This window comes from Typopeltis vanoorti, chromosome 23 (assembly GCF_054136105.1).
Source record: "Typopeltis vanoorti isolate ZY-2024b chromosome 23, IOZ_Tvanoo_1.0, whole genome shotgun sequence".
NCBI lineage: Eukaryota > Metazoa > Arthropoda > Arachnida > Uropygi > Thelyphonidae > Typopeltis > Typopeltis vanoorti.
The window spans coordinates 8,554,255-8,577,038 of record NC_143571.1 but is presented as its reverse complement, the minus strand read 5'-3'; the positions used below and the strand labels follow the sequence as shown (position 1 = coordinate 8,577,038).

General features: G+C 34.8%; 1 protein-coding gene across 1 annotated transcript in view; it reads right to left on the bottom strand.

The window, feature by feature from the left end:
* Positions 1–22,784, bottom strand: part of MetRS (methionyl-tRNA synthetase 1) — a 257,104-nt gene that overhangs the window by 72,511 nt on the left and 161,809 nt on the right. Inside the window, exons 14-15 of the mRNA XM_090413131.1 lie at positions 20,032–20,245; positions 12–145 (exon numbers count right to left, since the gene is read on the bottom strand). Coding sequence (XP_090269257.1) covers positions 12–145; positions 20,032–20,245 — 348 coding nt within the window. The remainder of the gene's footprint in view (positions 1–11; positions 146–20,031; positions 20,246–22,784) is intronic.

The window sequence follows — 22,784 nt, the reverse complement described above, 5'->3', positions numbered from 1 at the left end:
TTTCAATTTACCTGTCCTTCTGGTCGGAGATATAGCAAATAAAATCTCCAGATATCAGAAGGAATGCCTGTGTCTTTAGCATCATTGCCAAACACACCAATTCCTCTACTCTTGGAGAATTTTGAATCTTCATAATTCAAATATTCTGGAAATAACAAAAACACATTTTATGCATTTAAGGCAGTAAAAAAATAATGAATAAAAAACAGACACACCTAAAATTGACAAAATTTGAACAAAGATATAATAAGAATTGAATGAGTCGATGAGTCTAAGGACTCCTTGGGGTAGCCCATAATAATAATAATAAGAAGAAGAAATAAAGAAACAGTGTTTAACAATACCTTCAATGTATCCTTCTTCTCGAAATAAAACACAATACGTTATTTGTTATGTTCCAAAAAATCTATATGTAAAATTTAGCTTTTCTCTAAAGCAAAATATAATTTGTATACAAGATATAAATTAGTCAGTTCAGAAACCTGACAGGAATTATGTTAGGTTTTAAACAATGAGTTCACCATTCCTAAGAATTTCAAGCTTATGTTGCTCTTTTCAGAGGAAAAGGACAAACTCAGCTTGAAATTCTTCAAAATGATCCAGCAGCTTGAAAATGGTAGGAATGATGATTGAGCTCATTGTTTAAAACTTAACATAAGCCCTGTCAGGTTTCTGAAGTGATGAATTTGCTCTTACTTTAGAGTAAAACAGATACACACATATTTTAGTATTATTCCATAAGCATCTCAACCGAATGCAGGGACTGCATGGGAGATCCACACTATTCATATAATACCTATTGTACTCCCCCCTCATACTTGCATCTAGGAGAATGACCAACTGGTCGGTCTCCTAGAGCCAAGTGCTGAAAAATGTACTCTGCATCAATCATATAAAATTCTTTAAGTAAATTATATGTTTTAATGATATATCCTCTCCTTTCTGTCTATCAACCAACTTCTGAAATCCATAAATCCTTAATCCATCCTTATAGGGACAGTCCACAGCAGACCATTCACCATCTTTGTCTCGTCCCTTAATCTTCTCCACTACCTCATCCTCAAGGAATCCATCTGGATTACTGTGCACAGGTGACTGGTCCTGCATGTAATCCAGGTATAGTTGTATCAAAACTTCCTTAATTTCCTTATCTCTGCATATAAGTCTGTTCTTCAATAATCAAGCAATCTTATGAGCTATTCTGGCTAATTTTGCAATATGCCCTCTGAACTTCAACTCTCTGCAGTTCAAAATCATTTTGCAAGCTCTCTACATCATCCTGATAAACTATTGCACTACCCAATTCTGCACTCAGCAAACAAATGAATATTTCTCTTCAAATCATTTCCTATATCACTAATTAATGTGCAAAATAAATAGCATTGGTCCCCTGCTAAGTCACCTGCCTTCTCCTGGATTCTGCTCTTTCATATATATATATTTACATATATACTGTATTTTTCTGTGTATAAGACGCCCCCATGTTAATATTTTAAACATAAAACATAAAACATTTAATATTTTTTAAAATATTCAAAATATATTTAGTAATTAGGTAATATTTTTAAGATGCATACTAAGAAATTATGCATCACTCATGACAATCGTTTTCTATTTTCGGACATTTTTATGGGCTAGTGCTCAAAATATTGTTAATGCATTAACTTACCCTGCCAACGAGTTGCAGACATATGAATGCTTTCAGAGTTCTGATTGGTTTATTCAGAATCAGTCATTAATGACTTCAATTGACAGAGTTAACAAAGACTAGTGACTGGCAGAAGCCTGTGCACTGAGACAAGGTACCGCCAGTTTCACCACAGCAACTGTGGGTCTCTCAACCGGTTACCCCCACATGTATAAAATGACCCCCAATTTCTGGTCTAAAACTTTTGTAAAAAAGCATCGTTTTATACATGAAAAAATACAGTATACATATACTACTCTTTGGTATCTATCCATCAGCTAGATTATATCACCATCATTGTATCCATTTCTGCTGGTTCTAATTTGTGTAATTGAGTTCCATGCAGAATCCTATCAAGTGCCTTTGATATCCAGCAGTATCATAATGGGCATTTCCTTTATCCAATTTGACAGTCACTCTATCATAAAAAAGTAAGGAAACTGAAAAAGCATGACCTACCCATCACAAAGCCATGTCGTTCCTGATAGAACATCATATACTAATCCATCCATCCATGAATGGATGGATTAGTATAAGATAGATGGATTCACCAGAATCTGTTTTTCACCAACTTCTCCCATACTTTTACCACCACTCCCTAAGGTGCTGATTAGGCTATAATTTGATACCTCTTTTAGAGCTTCCTTTATGAAACAATATTTTGCCCCTCTTTTCACTCTCACGAGACTTCCAGAGCTGAGACTAATAAAACAGCATAGTCAGAAAAAAAATATATCATTTCAATGCTCTATACAGTTTTTAAAATCAGTGTTAGGTATTTTTCAGGTACTTTTGAAGGTGTTCAAACTGACTTTCCTCTCTCTGAAGAGAGAGCATGAAGCTCAAAAGAGCAAAATTGCACTAACATATGACATTTATTTGCTATAGGCTTTGCAACTGCTTGTGTGCATGGGGGGGTATTTAAAAAAATAAAATTCAGATTGGTAAAATATGCAGCTGCTTCTGTGCAAAATAATTTTAACTCATCATCAACTTCCTGATATATAACCTCAAGGGATGCATATGATAATAGCACTACATTACTTTTTCCTTAGTACTAGCTTCCTATCAACAATTTTCCTCTAAATTAACCTGTTATTTCTCAGATCCTGAAAATAAATAAATCTTATTTTATGAAAATAAATCTTCATAAAACAAAAATAATGAAGATAGGTAGAGAAGAAGAAAATATTTCCATAAATCTCAAAAATCACCCATTGAAACAAGTTAATAAATATGTTTATCTTGGTAGTCTCATTTCTAGCAGCCTCAACAATGTGGAAACAGTAAAACACAGGCTAAACCTAGGATGGACCAGCATGAATTAACTGAATAAAATATGGAAAAATAAAAAAATCCCAACAAGCCTAAAATTAAAATTATATAAAACAATCATCATCCCCTCGGCTACTTATGCTTTAGAAACCTGGAGATTAACTCAACAACCAATCAGGAAACTTCAAGCATTTGGAATGAAATGCCTCAGAAAAATTAATAACATCCACTGGATGCAACACAAGACTAATGATCAAGTCAGAATAGATTTAAACTTCCCAGATGACTTAATAGATACAAGCATTAAGCATCAACTGAGATGGTTTGGTCACATCCATAGAATAGCCTCTCATAGACTGCCATATTTAGCTCTGAATGGATATAGGAAGTAAAAGACCTAGAGGCAGACCAAGAAGGATAAAGTTGCTGAAAGAACATTCCCATCTGCCCAGATGATAAGTGGAGAACCTTTCTTCTTAGTGGACTCAACCCATTATCAAGCATGAGATGAGATGATGATTTCTCAGATCTATAATACTGTCAAATCTTATACAACACACACACACACACACATTAGTCTCATAAAATACTTATAACTGCATCAATTTAGCTTGATCTTGATTGTCCACTAGGTCATATCTTGCAGCAAAACACTTGTTTCGTTAACTTTTCCTCTCCCATATCACCTTCATCTTCATGATTCTGCTAGTGATGAAATCTGATCACTCCTCCAAATTTATCCACACTCTTCTATCTGTGCTCTCCAGTCCAGTCTCTGACTGATTCTTGTGTATAACCCAATTCTCTGAACTATAAATTAAAAATCAGTTAAAATTAAACAAGACCCCCTGCCACATTGTTTTTGCCAGGGAACCAGGGAGAAAACAACTGGGGAGGGGGGATACCAGGTAATGGCACAAATCCTAAAACACACCCCCAACACAACATCACCCACGTTCAAGATAGGTACTATCAAAAATGAAGACTAAATGAAAAGAAACTGAGCTAGCTGAGGAATTGGATAAGTACCAGATTGATATAATAGGGGTGACTGAAACAAAAAAGACAAAAACTGGTGAGATCTTTCTGAGCAATAAATATATAAAATGTTATATTCAGGTGATGACAATCAAGGAATAGTATTCAACACTAAATATGGGGCTAATCTTCTTGAATGGCAGGCAATATCAAGTAGAGTGATGGGGATAATATCAGAATGTGGAAATGGACAATGTGAGTTATTTGTGTCTGGTCCCACAGAAGGTTCTACTAAGGTAGACATGGAAGAATTTTTTGAGGCTTTAGAGAATGCAACTGACACAATGAAAAAGAAAAAGTTGGTCCTTGTTGAGGATCTTAACAGGAGAGTAGGAAATGATTACCAGACATACAAAAATATTTTGGGAAAATTTGGAGAAAAGAGCAAAGCTAATAATATTGCAAATACCAATTAAGGAACAATTAGACACACAGAGACCTACATTAAAAACTCTCAACAATTTGTAGAAAAAATCAATAGTATTAAAATATCAGAAACGGACATTATGGCTAGTCTTGATGTAGTGTCCTTATTCACTAATGTACCGATTGTAGAGGTGGTTAACATTCTGAAAGATCTTTTCCCTCAAGACATCACACAGCTGTTTCATCATTGCCTGAAATCAAATTTCTTCAAATTGAACAACACTGTATACAAACAATTGGAAGGTCTAGCCATGGGTAGTCCTCTGTCACCACCATGTGCAGACCTTTTTATGGAAAAACTTGAAAAGGATATTCTTTCCACCATTGTACCGAAACCGTCAATTTGGTGGAGATATGTCGATGACGTGTTCATCATCTGGAAAGATACCATGGAAAACCTTCTCATGTTTCTGAACAAAATCAACCCACTACACAATAAGATCAAATTCACTATTGCAAATACCTGTTGGATTTCTGTTCAGGACATGAACTGGTTATTACTAACACCATGTTCTAAAATATAATGTGCACAAATTCAAATGGAGAGAAGAGGCAAAAAATAAGAAAAGTCTCACTGACTATGTTATTGTTGATAGTGATGTTTTTTCACTGGTGCAGGATACTAGAATGTACAAGTATTTGAAATTGGAAGTGATCACCCTTTAGTCTTGAGCAGGATAAAATTGAATTTTATATTAAAAAGAACATGTAGAAAGTTTTAAAGCATATAAAAGTTGAGCAGTTCTCAGATTAGACTAAAATACACAAACGTTATTCAAAAAAAACTGAAAGTGACAAATGAAAGAAAGCTAAACACTGTGTAAAACTAGCTAAACAAAAGTCACTGGAAGACTGGTAAGAACATAGAAAATAAATATCAAGAACGTGGCAAGTAAAATGAAGGTGGCAGCTGAAATGAAATTTATGAGAAAAACTGCAAAGTATACTCTACTTAATCACAAAAGAAACAAAGAAATTATGAAAGAATTAAACCAGGAATCAGTAATAGAAAAAAATTAAAAAATATAAACATAAATGGATGGAACACGTTCAGAGAAAGAAAACAGAAAGTTTTCATTCTAAGGCCGGAACAGGCCACTCTAAGCAAAATCCTTGATAGGCCTGATGATGATAATGATGGCAAGATATTCTTGAAAAATATTGTTGAAACGGAGAAAAAGGGGGCTATAAAAGGAATTAGAGACAATAAAGGTGACATGAAAACTGGAAAAAAATCCTTGATGTATGGAATAATTATTTCGAAAAATTGCTAAATGAAACAAGAAGTGACGACAGCACTGTGGTAAAAAACACTGACTAGGCATGCAATCAGGAATATATCCATACTTGAAATAGCCATCAAAAGCCTGAAATGTGGAAAGGTAGCTGGAGGAGATGATATTCGACCAGAAATGCTCAAAGAATGGAGTTATAAGTCTTACAGTGGCTGCACTGCATAGTTCAGAAAGCCTGCACAGAGGAATGAATTCCAGATGATTGGAGTAGAGCTCTCATAGTATCCACACACAAAAAGGGAAATAAAATTGAATGTGAGAATTATAGAGGTATTTCCATACTGAGTGTTCCTGATAAGATTTATGCAAGTATACTTGAGAAACGGTTGAGAAGGATTGTGGAAGGAAAGCTTGGTGAATGACAAACTGGATTCAGACCAAGCAGAGGCTGTCAGGATCATATTTTCACTTTACGACAAATAGTTCAGAAATCATGGGATATAACAAAGATCTGTATTTAAGTTTTGCAGATCTGGAAAAGGCATATGACAAGGTACCAAGAGAAAAGCTATTCAAAACATTACAGTTGTATGGCATCAATGGGGCATTATATCAAACAATACTTAGTCTTTATTTGAGTTGTAAGTAAGCAGTTAGAATTGAAGGAAGTACAAGATAGTTTAATGTTAAATATGGTGTCAAACAAGGATGTACATTATCGATATCAGGATATCCCAAACTGTGTTCTGCAGAACAACGGTGTTCCATGGAAAGTGAAAGTGTTCCATGAAAAATTCTCAAAATTAATATGACCCTTGGAATGGTTTTAAATGCTGCGACAAATTCAAACATGGTCGAAAATCAGGAGCTCCTTACTCTGCATGTGGATTGTGCTATTAAGGCAGTGCAAGATGGCCTTGATTCATATGCCCCACAGTTGTCAACATCTCCGAGCACGAGTGAAGTACGAGGTATCTATTCTAGGAAACATGCTGTCACAAGTAAGGTCAATGCGATGCACTGCGATCCGGCACACCTGTAGTGTGCAGTCATTTTTGTGATGTGATACAACGTGCTTTGGTGATAGTGTGCACTTAGCTTTACATTGAATATGAGACCTTATATTTAAGGTCTTGGATACGCTGACAGTTCGTCGGCATGAAGCGTTCAGATCGTAGTTTTCGATCTTAGTTTTGCTTACTGGCTGAAAAACAATAAGGGATTTTTATCCCCTTAACTGATCAACTTCGCCAGAAAAAAATAGCCATTTGGCTTTTCATCTTAGTTATACTATGTTATAATATAATATAGTGACACACCTTTCTGGCAATCGTATAGCAAAAGTATGTAAATTCATTTCACTTAAACTCTGATGATATTCTAGGTCTAGCTACTCACTGATGAGACCTCAAAAAAGGTTGAAACCGGTCTGGGTAGTGACCTCTCCTCATAATGTAAAACAGTACTACATCTCCTAAGAGCTGTGTGTTTTTACATTATGAGAAAATATCAAGAACAGTGAGGGATCTTGCTCCACCTTTGCAACGAGTTGCCGTGGTATGGCACTACCAAGTGGTCACTTACGCTTGGATACGCTGACAGTTCATTGGCATGAAACGTTCAGATCGTAGTTTTCGATCTTAGTTTTGCTTACTGGCTGAAAAACAATAAGGGATTTTTATCCCCTTAACTGATCAACCTCGCCAGAAAAAAATAGCCGTTTGGCTTTTCATCAAGAGAGAAGATTGTTTACGAATGTGAAATTAAGAACCGTATTCTAAAGAACTCTGTGGACAGTCTCTATTTAGAAAGTTAACTTCTTTTGAGAGTAAGAAGAATTGTTTGGAAGAGATCTTTTGTAATTTTGTATGTGATAGGATTAACTTGATGCGATAAGAATAGTAGAATTTAGTATCTCAGTAACATTAGAATGTTTGTTAGTTTTCTCTTGCGAATAATACTACTGAAAGGTATTTAGCTTAACTTCATATCATTTGCTATCTATCCCAACATGCAGTTACTGTGTTTAACATGCTTTATAAGATTTAATTAATTTAGAAAGTGTTAACCTCTTAATTCGAGTTTTATTTAGTATTGAGCATAAATGAGTGTATGAATTTTGTATTATGTTTTAGATATTCCAACAAACATGTCATATTTACCTGAACCTGAGTCATGCCTGATTACGATTCCAACTTACCACTTATAAAAACAGAACCTATTTTGGTGGGAAGGATTTAGATAGTGAATATAATAATAGATTTAGGTCACGACTGCAATAATCTAAATCTATACGGCAGTTTAAGTAAGTAATCTTCAGACTCTAGTACTATCTCCCTGAGCAAGGATCTTTTCTGCTATAGGATACTGGCTGGTGCAGCAAAATATAAATTTACCAGTATCCAAAGAGGAAACAATCCTAGATATAAGAATAAATTAAAGTAAGTGAATAAAGAGAATAAATCACAAAAGATAAATATTTAACAATAGAGCAGCCAGTAGGATTTTGATTATATAAGGTTTTAGGTAAGAAAGGATACATTTAAGTAAAACTAATTAAGCATAAATCATATAGAAACATCGATATAACAGATGGGATAACGGTGCTGGAGCATCGCTGGAATAAATGTATTAGCCTTAAGGGAGATTATTTTTGAAATTATAAATCCATTTTTTCATTGTTAGGCCAAGAACATTTCAGACCACTCTCATATATGGATCACATTATAAAGGAAAGTGGCATTAAACCTGATATCAAAATTGGAAATGTTAATCTCAGCTCTTTACTTTATGCAGATGATGTTATATTTCTAAATAAATCTGCTACAAGTCTCCAAGATTCCTTGACTAAATTGATAACTGTTGTAACAGATATGATATAAAGGTCAGCAATAACAAGGTAAAAGACAATGAAAATAGGCAGAAGCATTGAAAATATCAACTGCATTGTGAATGGAGAACCTATAGAACAAGTAAAACATTTCAGCTACTTAGTCACAATTTTTTGTGAAGATGGTAAATTAAATATGGAAATAGACAACAAAATCGACAAAGCCAGTATGGTAGGAAGTCAACTGAATAAATTTATATAGAATAAGAGAGAAATTAGTCAAAACACTAAATTACTGTATACAACACAGTGTTCAAGTCAATTTTAACTTATTTATCTGAGAGCTTGGTTAGAGATAAAACACTTGACCAAAAACCAACAGTTTCAAGGAAAAAGTCATTAGAAATATGGAATCTTAAATCATGTAAAGATTGTAGAATAAGAATTCTAAAATTGTGGAATGAAATAAGAAAAGAATCTCGAGGTCGAAGTGTAGTAAAATGATGGGATAAACAGGAAATGAAAAACAGAATATGGAAATAATACTAGATAAAAATATAGCAAAAATCATGATATGAATTAAAATATAAAAATAATATACAGAATATCATAAAACCAAGAATAAAATCAACTTATCAAAAACAAGAAGATTTCTTAAAAGATACAGATACCTAAAAACATACTAAAGATATATATATATATATATACAGGGTGTTCGGGATAAATTTGACATATTTATAATTAATTATATTTTTTCCGTAAGTTACATGTATTAACACACACTTCTCTTCATTTAAAAGTTTGGACCCTTCTTCATTCATATACAAGATATCAGAAAGGATGGATAGCTGGAACCCACCTGAATCATGGAAGAGAATAACTTGTATCATGATGATTCGTGCCCGCCATCAAAATAAGGATATTACGACTGCTGCCCAATGCTCCCTGAATACAGTAAAAACAATCAGGCATGAACTAGAGACTTGCAATGGTGACTACGAGGATGTAGCAAGAAGAAAGATCCCTAGCAGACGATCTGATTGCGTTCGTACAGCAGAATTCCTCGCAAATCTGCAGGAACAGGTGTTGAAGAACCCTGGCATTGGAATTCGGGCTTTGTTCGTGGAGTTGCTAACTGTAGTCAAGCCCTGGATAACAAGGGTAGCCAATGGTAGGCCGTATGTATGGCAGCAGGATTCGGCCCCTTGCCACACCTCTGGGAAAAGTCAAAAATGGTTGTCTGAAAATTTCTACGACTTCACCAGTCCAAATGTTTGGCCTCCAAACTCCCCAGACCTTAACCCCATGGATTATTTTGTATGGGGCGCAGTTGAAAAAGACACCAATCGCACTTCCAGTAATACAAAAGCCCAGTTAATGGATAAAATTAAAACAGTTTTTGCGGCCCTTCCCAGGGAGACTGTAGCATCAGCTTGTTCGAGGTTCCGAAGCAGAATTGAAGCTGTGATCGATGCTAATAGTGGTTATTTTGAGTAAATCTTGTTGATAGTATTGTAATTAACTCTGCCTGTAATGTTTTTTTGTCAATTCATTAAATTTAATAGATACAAAGATTTTCTTTTTCCTTACGAAACTGTCAAATTTATCCCGAACACCCTGTATATATATATACTTTAAGTGCATACAATTTACAAGTAATGTTAAAGAATGAATATCAAAAATATATATTAAAAAAAAAAGGATTAACATACTTTATGGGGTGAAAGACCTCATAAAGCACATTTTGAGGATTGGCCATCTTCATTTTCTGAAGATGACAATCCTCAAAATGGTTTCTGCTTGTTTATTTTTGTATTAAAACAAGAATACATTACAACTTTCTCTGATATAGAGAATGTTAAACCTCTGAAGAAACATGTAAAGACCACAGTAATAACTTTTAATTAATAAAGGTAAAAATATTTCGCACTGAAATTAACAGCACATCTTCAGTGTCATATAAACAGTTAAAAGAATGGAATACAAAGTACAGAACAGTTGGGTGGATCACCAATTAACATTGTTGCTGTGTGTTAGGAAATTAATTACTAAATATTAATAAATAATCCTTTAAGGATAATTAATTTTTATTGATAGGTTTTTACCAATATCCCACTAGCGGACACTATCAAATTACTATATGAGGATTATCCTCCAGATATTGCAAAGATTTTCGAATTCGTGATCCACTCAGGTTATTTCAGTTGAAAAAACAAGATCTACAAACAAGTTGAAGGTACTGCCATGGGTACCCCTCTGTCTCCGCCTTTTGGCAAATTATTTTTTGAAACACTTCGAAGATAATATGTTTTCATCCATTCATCCTCAACCCTCTCTTTGGTTTCGTTATGTCGATGATGTTTTGGCTATTTGGCCACATGCTGAAGAAAAACTCTCCACATTTCTACAACAGATAAATAGCCTTCACCCACGTATTCAATTCACCATGGAAAAAGAAAATTTTGGTAGTTTACCATTCTTGGATATCCTCCTTACACATACATCTTCTGGTATTTTGTCTACAAGTGTGTATCGAAAATCTACATTTATTGGCAGATACATTCATAAAAAGTCTGCTCATCGCACATCTCAAAAAGATGGCATTATCAAATCCTTAATTAATAGAGCACATAAAGTGTGCTCCTCTGTTGTAATCTTAGAAAAAGAACTTTCCACTATAAAAAAGCTAATAGAATCAAATGTTTACAACCCCAATCAAAACCAGCAGATAATTGAGTCCTATGATCCAATACCTCAAGTTTCTTCAACAGACCGGAGAGTTCCAATCTCTTACATTCCAGGCATTTCAGAACCGATAGGCAGAATTTTGAAGAAGTATCATGATTCCCACGTATATTCCTATCAACAAAATTTCTTATTTATTGCCATCTACAAAAGATAAACTGTCATCTCTATCTTTGGCAGGTCTTTACCAAATACCATGCAAATGCAATGCATCTTATTTTGGACAAATAGGGCGTTCTGTGGAAAAAAGAATTAAAGACCATCAACATTATGTTGAATACATGAAACCTCGTAAGTCTGGTCTAGCACAACACAGCATTGACACTACTCATAATATCCAGTGGGATAAAGCTCTTCTCCTCCATAGATCTGGTTCAAATATAAACGCCTTTCCAACTCAACATCACCAGAGTTAAAGATCGGTACTATCAATATAAGAAGCCTGAATGGCAAAGAAATGGAGCTAGCTGAGGAATAAGATAAGTACCAGATCGACATAATAGGGGTGACTGAAACAAACAAGACAAAACTGGTGAGATCTTTCTGAGCAATAAATACGAAATGTTATATTCTGCCAATGACAATCAAGGAAAAGAAGGCGTAGCCATAGTATTCAACACAAAATATGAGGCTAATCTTCTTGAATGGCAGTCAGTCTCAAGTAGAGTAATGTGGGCAAATATAAAAATGGGGAACTGGACAATGAGACTTATTTGTGCCTATGGTCCCACAGAAGGTTCTACTAAGGTAGAAGTGGGGGGATTTTTTGAGGGCTTTAGAAAAAGCAACTGACACAATGAAAAAGGAAAAGTTGGTCCTTATTGGAGATCTAAACTGCAGAGTAGGAAATGATTGTGAGACATACAAAAATATTTTGGGAAAATTTGGAGAAAAGAGAAAAGCTAATAATAATGGCAAATATTTGTTGGATTTCTGCTCAGGGTATGGACTGGTTATTACTAACACCATGTTCCAACAAAAAATGTGCACAAATTCACATGGAGAGAAGAGGCAAGAAATAAAAATAAGTCTCATTGACTATGTTATTGTTGATAGTGATGTTTTCTCCCTGGTGCAGAACACCAGAGTGTACAGAGGATTTGAAATTGGAAGCAATCACTATTTAGTCCTTGAGCAGGATAAAATTGAATTTCATATTGAAAAGAATAACATGTAAGAAAGTTTTAAAGTGAATAAAAGTAGAGCAGCTCTCAGATGTGAACTGTAGACTAAAATACACAAAGATTATTGAAGATGAAAGAGTTTGAGAACAGGAATCAAACCTTGGAGATTCAATGCCAAGCCTTGAAGAAAGCCCTGATTGATTCAGCTAGAGAGGCATGTGGTGAAGTTGTCTGCAAAGATAGAAAAATAAGAACTCCATGGTGGACACAGGAAGTTAAAGAGGCAGTTAAGGAAAAGAAAAAAGCCTATCAAAAGTTACTGGCAAATAAGTCAGCTTGTGCTCTTGGAGAATACAGAGACAAATGCAACAATGCTAACCACTGCGTAAAACTAGCTAAACAAAAGTCAAGGGATGACTTTGGTAAGAATATACAAAATAAATATCAAGAAAGTGGCAAAATATTCTGGAGGTTGTTGAAGAAGCTTAGGAATGGAGGAAGGAGTGCTGTAAAAGGAGTTAGAGATGATAAAGGTGACATGAAAACGATATCCTTGAAGTATGGAGTAATTACATTGAAAAACTGCTAAATGAAACAAGCAGTGATGACAGCACAGTGGTAAAAAACACTGACCAGGCATTGCAGTCAGGAATACATATCCATACTTGAAGTAGAAAAAGCCTTCAGAGGCTTGAAATATGGAAAAGCAGCAGGAGTAGATGATATTCGACCAGAAATGCTGAAGTATGGTAAAAAAGTCTTACAGTGGCTGCACTGCATAGTTCAGAAAACCTGGACAGAGGGGACGAATTCCCGATGATTGGAGTAGAGATCTCATAGTACCCATTTTTAAAAAGGGAAATAAAGCTGAATGTGAGAATTACAGAGGTATTTCCCTACTGAGTGTTCCTGGCAAGATCTATGCAAGTATACTTGAGAAACGGTTGAGAAGAATTGTGGAAGAAAAGCTGGGTGAAGACCAAGCTGGATTCAGGCCAAATAGAGGCTGTTAGGATCAGATCTTTACTTTACGACAAATAGTCGAGAAAGCATGGGAATATAACAAAGATCTGTATTTAAATGTTGTCGATCTGGAAAAGGCATATGACAAGGTGCCAAGAGAGAAGCTATTCAATATGCTACAGTTATATGGTGTCAATGGGGCATTATATCAAGCAATACTTAGTCTTTATTTGAGTTGTAAGTCAGGTTAGAATTGAAGGAAGTACAGGAAGATGGTTTAATGTTAAATCTGGTGTGAGACAAGGATGTACATTATTCCCTCTGTTATTCATTATCTATATGGATCACATTATGAAGGAAAGTGGTATTAAACATGATATCAAAATTGGAGATGTTAATGTCAGCTCTTTGCTTTATGCGGATGATGTTATAGTTCTAAATAAATCCGCTTCAAGTCTGCAAGATTCTCTGACTAAATTGAATAACTGTTGTAATAAATGTTGTAAAAAAGACAAAGACAATGAAAATAGGCAGAATCATTGAAAATGTCAACTGTGTTGTGAATGGAGAACCTGTGGAACAAGTAAAACATTTCAGCTACTTAGGCATGATTTTTAGATTTTTAGTAAATATGGTAAATTAAATATAGAAGTAGACAACAGAATCAGCAAAGCTGGTATGGTGGGAAGTCAATTGAATAAATTCATATGGAATAAGAGAGAAATTAGTCGGAACACTAAATTAGCTGTATACAAGACAGTGTTCAAACCAGTTTTAACTTATGGATCTGAGAGCTGGGTCAGAAGTAAAACACTTGACCAAAGACTAGAGACTGCAGATATGACAGTCCTGAGAAAGATTATAAGGGTGAACAGATGGTATCAATGGCAATATCATATTAAAAATGAGGATATTAGGAAACAACTTGACATTGTCAGTATCCAGGAATGTGTTAGCACGCATTCTCTTTAAGTGACCATACCACCAAAGATTAGTATGGTCACTTAAACAGAATGCGCAAAGAAAGATTAGCAAAACAAGTGTTCTCTGCAAGGTTGGCAGCAAAACAACCCACAGGAAGACCAAGATATAGGTGGATTGATACGGTACAAAGTGCCTTAGACAATAGAAATATAAGATTTGATAATGTTGGAGTCTTGACAAGTAACAGACTGATTTGGAGGAAAATTGTAGATAAGAAGTTAGTAATGATGTAATTTTTTTCATGTAGTACTATATCCTGTACACCTCTTGAGGGTACATGGCAGGAATTTGATGGTGATGATGATTAAAGAAAGTTGTGAGGCTATTTTACATCAGCTGAATCTAAATCGAAATGACTGTCTTTCTCTCTCAAAAATCTGGGAGACTTTTATTTTATGCAACCATCAATAAAAATTAATTATCCTTAAAAGATTATTTATTAATATTTAGTAATTAATCTCCTAGCACGCAGCAACAATGTTAATTGGTGATCCACCGACTGTTCTGTACTTTGTATTCCATTCTTTGAACTGTTTGTATGATACTGAAGATGTGCTGTTAATTTCAGTACGAAATTTTTGTACCTTTAGTAATTAAAGTTATTACTGTGGTCTTTAAGTGTTTTATTATTAAATATACTTATGCCACAGGTACCTCTAAAGAAAAATATCAAGCTCTGGTCAAGAATAAGTAAATGTTCAATAGATTATAAAAAAAAAAAAAAACAATCAAAAATAGGATGAGTTAAAAATACATGAATAAGATTGACTTTTTTAGAACCTAAGAAGTTCTTATGAACAGACACCAAAAGTAAGAATAAGGAACTAATGGAAGGCACTTACAAGCTACCAATATTTCTGATGAACTCTGAACAAAAAGTAGACCTAAAGTTGAGTGATTAAGGCTGTCTCAGGCCTGTGCAATGCTGGCTGTGAGAATAGACTAATGAAATATGAATTGCAGAGTTTGTTAGATAGTAGGCAGAGGTTACAAGACTAAGATTTATAAGTTGAGGAGAAGCCTATCAGAAAGATGTAGAGAATGTATTATACAGAAAAGTGGGTAATGGAAGAAAAAGCAGTCATTCCTGAAACGATAAAAGGATAAATTATACTTGTAAAAAAGTATGTTCTCATTCACAGAGCATGTGCAAACAAAAATGCACACATGACGTATCTTCCTGAATATGTTACTTTTATACAAAGGCCTTCACACTAAATTGTCCCAGTATCCTATAATGCACAGCACACTTTCTTTCAAATGTGCATATTGCCATGCATTATGTGAAAGGACACTATCAAGATCAGTTCTAAACCTTAAGTACAGATCATTCCCAGAAACTCATCATCATCAAATTCCTGGCATGTACCCTCAAGGAGTGTACAGGATATTATGATAGTACTAAGTGAAGAAATTACATCATTACTAACTTCCTATCAATATTTTCCTCCAAATCAATCTGTTATTTGTCAAGACTCCAACATTATCAGATCCTATATTTCTGTCTTCTAAGGCAATTTTTACTGTATCAATCCACCTATATCTTGGTCTTCCTCTGGGTTTTTTCCCTGTGAACCTGGCAGAGAACACCTATTTTGCTAATCATACATCTCCCATTCTGTGTAAGTGACCATACCACTTGAGATTAACTCTGTTAACACATTTCTGGATGCTAATAATGCTAAATTCGTTCCTAATATCCTTGTTTTTAATATGACATTGCCATTGATTCCATCTATTCATGCCCATAATCTTTCTCAGGACTCTCATATCTGCAGTCTCTAGTCTTTGGTCAAATGTTTCATTTCTAACCCAGCTCTCAAATCCATAAGTTAAAATTAGTTTGAACACTATGTTGTATACAGCTAATTTAGTGTTTTGACTAATTTATCTATTATTTTAAATTTATTCAGTTGACTTCCTATCATAACGGCTTTCTTGATTCTGTTGTCTATTTCCATATTTACTTTACCGTATAGGTTCTTCATTCATGATGCAGTTGATATTTTCAATGTTTCTGCCTATTTTCATTGTCTTTGTCTTGTTATTGCTGATTTTCATACCAAATTTATTACATTTATTCAATTTAGTCAGGGAATCTTGAAAACAACTCCAAATTTGATATCAGGTTTAATACCACATTCCTTCATAATGAGATCCATATAGATAATGAATAACAGAGGGAACAATGTACATCCTTGTCTGACACCAGATTTAATATCAAACCATCTTCCTGTACTTCCTTCAATTCTAACTGCTGACTTACAACTCCAATAAAGACTACGTATTGCTTGATATAATGCCCCATTGACACCATATAACTGTATCGTTTTGAATAGCTTCTCTCTTGGCACCTTGTCATATGCCTTTCCCAGATCGACAAAACTTAAATACAGATCTTTGTTATATTCCCACAATTTCGCAAATATTTGTCATAAAGTGAAAATCTGATCCTGACGGCCTCTATTTGGTCTAAATCCAGCTTGTTTTCTTCATCAAGCTTCCCTTCTATATATAATCCTTCTAAACTGTTTCTCAAGTATTCTTGCATAAATCTTACCAGGAACACTCAGCAGTGAAATACCTCTGTAATTCTCATATTCAGTTTTATTTCCCTTTTTTGTATATGGGTACTATGAGAGCTTGCCCCCAATCATCTAGAATTCGTCTCTCTGTCCAGGCCTTCTGAACTATGTGGTGCAGCCAATGCAAGACTTTTATACCTCCATACTTGAGCATTTCTGGTCGAATATCATCTACTCCTGCTTTCCACGGCTTTTTCTACTTCACGTATAGATATGTATTCCTGATTGTATGCCTGTTGAGTGTTTTTTACCACTGTGTTGTCACTGCTTGTTTCATTTAACAATTTTTTCAAAGTAATTGCTTCTTACTTCAAGGATATCTTTCTTTCCAGTTTTCATGTCACCTTTATTATTATTATTATTATGTGACACCTCGAGAGAGCCCAAAGACTCATCGAGGGAGAGTGTGCCAACAGCATCAAATGATTGACCCTCTATCCAACTACTAACCATGCTCAAACTTGCTTAACTTTTTGTGAGACATTAGTAGTAGAAGCTATACCAATCGACCAACCTTTGCTGGCAAATTCCATTTACATCGCCCTTGCTTCCATTTCTCAGCTTTTTCAACAGCCTCCAGAATATTTTGCCACCATCTTGATATTTATTTTCTGTATTCTTGCCAAAGTCTTCCCATGACTTTTGTTTAGCTAGTTTTATACAGCGTTTAGCTTTCTTACATTTGTCTCTGTATTCTCTAATAGCACAAGCTGACTTATTTGCTAGGAACTTTTGATAAGTTTTCCTCTTTTCCTTCACTGTCTCTTTAACTTCATGTGTCCACATTGGAGTTGTGATTTTTCTATACTTGCAGACAACCTCACCACATGCCTCTCTGACTGAATAAATCAATATTTTCTTCAGGGCTTGCCACTGAATCTCCAAGGTTTGGTTCTTGTTATTGAACGCTTTCATTTTTTTTAATAAGTTTGTATATTTTAGTCTACAGTTCACATCTGAGAGCTGCTCAACTTTTATTCGCTTTAAAACTTTCTTACATGTTATTCTTTTCAATATGAAATTCAATTTTATCCTGCTCAAGACTAAATGGTGATCACTTCCAATTTCAAATCCTCTGTACACTGTAGTGTCTGGCACCAGTGAAAAAACATGCCTATCAACAATAACAGAGTTAATGAGACTTTTCTTATTCTTTGCCTCTTCTCTCCGTGTGAATTTATACACATTTTTATGTTGGAACATGGTGTTAGTAAAAACCAGTCCATGTCCTGAGCAGAAATCCAACAGGTATTTGTCATTATTATTGGCTTTGCTCTTTTCTTCAAATTTTCACAAAATATTTTTGTATGCCTCACAATCATTTCCTACTCTGCTATTTAGATCCCCAACAAGGACCAACTTTTCCTTTTTCATTGGGTCAGTTGCTTTCTCTAAAGTCTCAAAAAATTTCTCCCTCTTCTAATTTAGTAGAGCCTTCTGTGGGATAGACACAAATAAATCTCTCTGTCCAGTTCCCCATTCTGATATCTGCCCACATCACTCTACTTGATATTGCCTACCATTCAAAATGATTACCCTCGTATTTAGTGTTGAATACTATAAGTACTCCTTCTTTTCCCTGATTTATTGCCTGAATGTGAATTTTGTATTTATTGCTTAGAAAAATCTCAGCAGTTTTGTCTTTTTTGTTTCACTCACCCCTATTATATTGATCTCGTACTTATCCAATTCCTCAGTCAGCTCCATTTCTTTGCCATTCAGTCTTCTTTTTTTGATAGTAGTGATCTTGAACTTGGGAGATATTGAGTTGGGGTGTGTTTCAGGATTTGTGCCAGTATCTGATTTTCTGCTGTCTGACCTGGTTACCTGGCAAAAACAATGGGAGTCTTGCTTAACTAGGCAATACCCCAGCCTGCATGAAATTCTGTCATGTTGTACCATCATTTTATATTGTGGTTTAAGCCAATAAGAATACAATTTGGTCAGCTAAATCCCAAATTGCCAACCCATCCTCATTTATTCATTATCCAGGTAGATACCTAATATGGTGCACCACAAAAAGGTGAGGATTGGATTGGAGGACCAATCCTCCAATGAAGATTGGTCAGAGGCCCTAGTTGATTCTCTGCATTCCTTTAAAGGCTATTTGGAGTCTCCTGTCAGTTATACAGCTTTGATTCTTAAGCACCCTGTACTAGAACGACTTCAGGATCTGCAGTGCTGAAGAAAAACCTTGGCTTAAGCTAGCAGAAAGCAGTATCTGACTTCATTCCAAGGGCAAGCATTCTCTGAAAAGATTATTAAGATCATGTAAGTGAGAGTTGGTCCTGATGTGATATCAAGAGCTAAATCAATGGAAGAAGTCCATAGTTCCAACCATACAAGTAACAAGACAGTGCATATTATCACAATGCTCTCTGAATGATAATTGTAGAAAGTTTTTTTTTCTGTCTGCCTCAATGTGTAAAAAGTAGGTTATGTCGACAAGAAATTATATTCTTGTTCTCATCTTTCACTCAGCTGTGAGCAAACAAAAGTTTCTACTTGAAGTATCTTCATGACCAGGTTGATTGTATACAGAGCAGTTGACAGCATGAAATGTTTGATTTGATGTGATGTCAGTTGCTGCCTCTACATACAAGCAGCCTAATTGTGAAGATATCTGAGGTGCAAACTTTTGTTTGCTCATGCTTGGGTAAAAGATGAAAATACAATTATAATTTAAGAACAAACTTACTGCAGTTGTATAAGGGACTCAAGAGCATGTGAATAAGGAACAGATTTTTTCATGGAAAAATGTGAACAGTATATGCTGCCAGAGAGTAAGTGTAAGTATAGGATCTCCAAAAATAAGTCTTAAGACACAGAGACCAATGTTAATTATATCATAAATTGTAAGTATAATATTGATAATTAACTTCATATTTTGTAATACAATAAATACAATTATGCTATTTTATAAGATAGAGCAGAATTATAATGTGTACAGTGATAGGATTGCAAAGACATTTCCAACAGATTGTACTGATATAAAATTCACCTAATGACAATTCCAGTTTTTTTTTTTTTTTGTTTTTTTTTTTTGGTAATCCTTAAAAGCAGAAATTTAATTCATGCTAAAAAAATTATAAATTTATTTATCTAGCTCCATACTGGTATTATTGCAAATCTTTCTTACCTACTGCTGCTAAATTGTTGACAATGGTATAGTTGTCATCTGCTCCAATTTGGGAAGCAGGAAAAATAATACTATGGAAAGGCACATTATCTTTAGCTATAAATTGGTATAATTGTACTAAATCAGGTCTTTTCCACCATTCTTTCCAATGCTCTGTGTAACTAGCAGTGATAGACAGATATCCAATTGGAGCATCAAACCACACATAAAATACCTATAAAAGTAATTAGAAATAAAGTAGAACCTTTATGCAGCTATACTGAATATGCTTTCAAGAATATAAAATAAGTTCACTTGGTAATTACTTATTTTGCAATGACAAGTGATCATCAAAAATGTTGTAAGATCAATGAAAGATCAAGGGTTTAATTAAAATAAACCTAATTCTTGCATGTACTTGAAAAGTTAAAAAACAAGAGAGAGAGAGAAAAGAAAGAAATGGAGAGGACTTTTATAGAGTTAAAAAAAAAGTCACTCTTAATTCAAAATCAGTGGTTAAGGTAAAAAAATTGCTCTCAATAAAATGTTGCCTGATAAAGGAGGTTAAAAGGGAAAAACAGTGTTAATCGCTGTCATAACAGCTTACAGAAAAGATATTTATATCACACAGCCACATTCAGTGCAAATGATTTGATCTCAGAGATATAATAAAAAAGTGCAACAGAATTTAAAGTATACAACAATAAAATTCTGACATGTGATATTATAAGCAAAGAACTTGGATGGAAATACCATTAATTCAATGAACCTAATGTTCAGAATACCACTCAGTAATTAAATCCAATAGATATAAAAATGTAGAAAACATGTACATTCTTTTTCAGCATCACAATTATCCTATGAGTTGTATTTGCAATTTTTGCTATGTGACCTCTGAACTTTAAATTCTTATCCACTATAAATCCAAGATTCCCGGCTCATCCATTTCTCTAAGCATAATCCCACCAATATAATATGCCATTGGAAATCTCATCATGCTAAAGTGCGTAACATTACACTTACGAACATTGAACTGATGACCATTATCAACAACTCAGCTCCAGTCTATCCAAATCATTCTGCAACTGCTGTATATCAGTGGCATCCTTGATTGCGTATCTTTTTAAGTTTGGTCTGGCCAAATTATCAACTATTTAGTTCCAGTCTATCCAAATCATTCTGTAAGTGCTGTATATCAGTGGCATCCCTGATTGCGTATCTTTTTAAGTTTGGTCTGGTTGGCCAAGTGATTAGCATATCTGCTCTCCAGCCAAAAGGCTGCGGGTTAGAACCCTGCTGTGGGCATGGATGTTTGTAATTGTCTGTGAAAATACTAGTGGTGGTGGTGGACAGTAGAAGGTGTTGGTGTAGATGATGCAGTTCGCTATAGATGGTGCATTGAGTGGTGGAGACTGAGAGCAGTAGAGTAGGTGCCCTCCCTCGATGAGTCTTTGGACTCATTGGAGGTGTCATGTAATAATAATAATCTTATTATCATCAGCAAACAAATGAACATCTCCTATCAGATCCTTCTTTTTTGATCAATTGTATTGATGAACAGCAATGGTCCAAGAACTGATCTGGGGGGGGGGGTACACCACTGGTCACCATGGATGTAACAGATTCATCCCACCCCACATACATACTACTTTCTGATATGTGTCCATAAGCCACCTGCTCTTATTCAAGTCAATAGTTTACATTCCACCTACATATTCTACAATTTGTGGAACAGCCTTTCATATAGTATTCTGTCAAATGCATTAGGAAAGTCCAACAGTATCATGATGTATCCATTTCCTTTACTCAACTCAGCTGTAGTATTAATATAAAACATGAGAAAATTACTCAGCCTTGATCACTCCTTAGTTAATCCATGTTGTTCCTTGTAAATACAGCTTGTCTGTCAACCCATTTCTGCTTGCAAATTCTTTAAAATCTTCACCACCACTCCAGTAGGTAAGCAGCTAAACACATCAGATTTTGCACACCCTTGCAATGGGAATATCATGCATTCTTTCCATTCCGGTGGGATCTCTCCTGATATGTGACTCAAATTATATAAATATGTCAAGGACTTAACCTGTCTGACTCAACATTCCTTTAGCATACATGCTGATATCCAATATCTCCAATGCTGAATTCTTATCCCAGGTTATGCCAAGGCTCTAGAACTTCCTTCTCATGCAACACTATTTTTTTCATCCAATGTAGTGATTGCACTGTTACATACACCAGGTTGAGATCATGGCAAAATGGGAACATGTTCCTTCCATATCATCATGTCTGCTTACTGATCTGCTAATTAATAAGGTTGCACATCCATTTCACTCCCATTTTTTTTTTTGTTAGAGACATATTCAGATACTGCATCATTCAAGCATTTTTTCAAAGCTTCCCATTCTGTTGATACCATGGGACGAATATGGTATTTTCCTGAGTTGATCATAATTTTCAGCTTGTAGTTTGGCATATAACCATTCTTAATTATACATCCATATACTTTGCTTCTTCCCAGGTCAGTATGACATGATCACTATCACTATTATTAACAGCAAATAGTTTGCTTCCAGCTTGATCTGTGAAAGAAGAAAATGGAAACCAGTTTGAATTATAAACAATGAAGTCTTCAAGGAAGATCATCTCATTATTTGGGTAATTAGACTGTAAGAAAGCAACTTGAAGAAATAAATACTAAGAAATTGAAGAAATAAATAAATAAGAAGTTAGCATTATCACTTGAATTAGGAAAGTGGTAAAGGCAGCAAAATGAA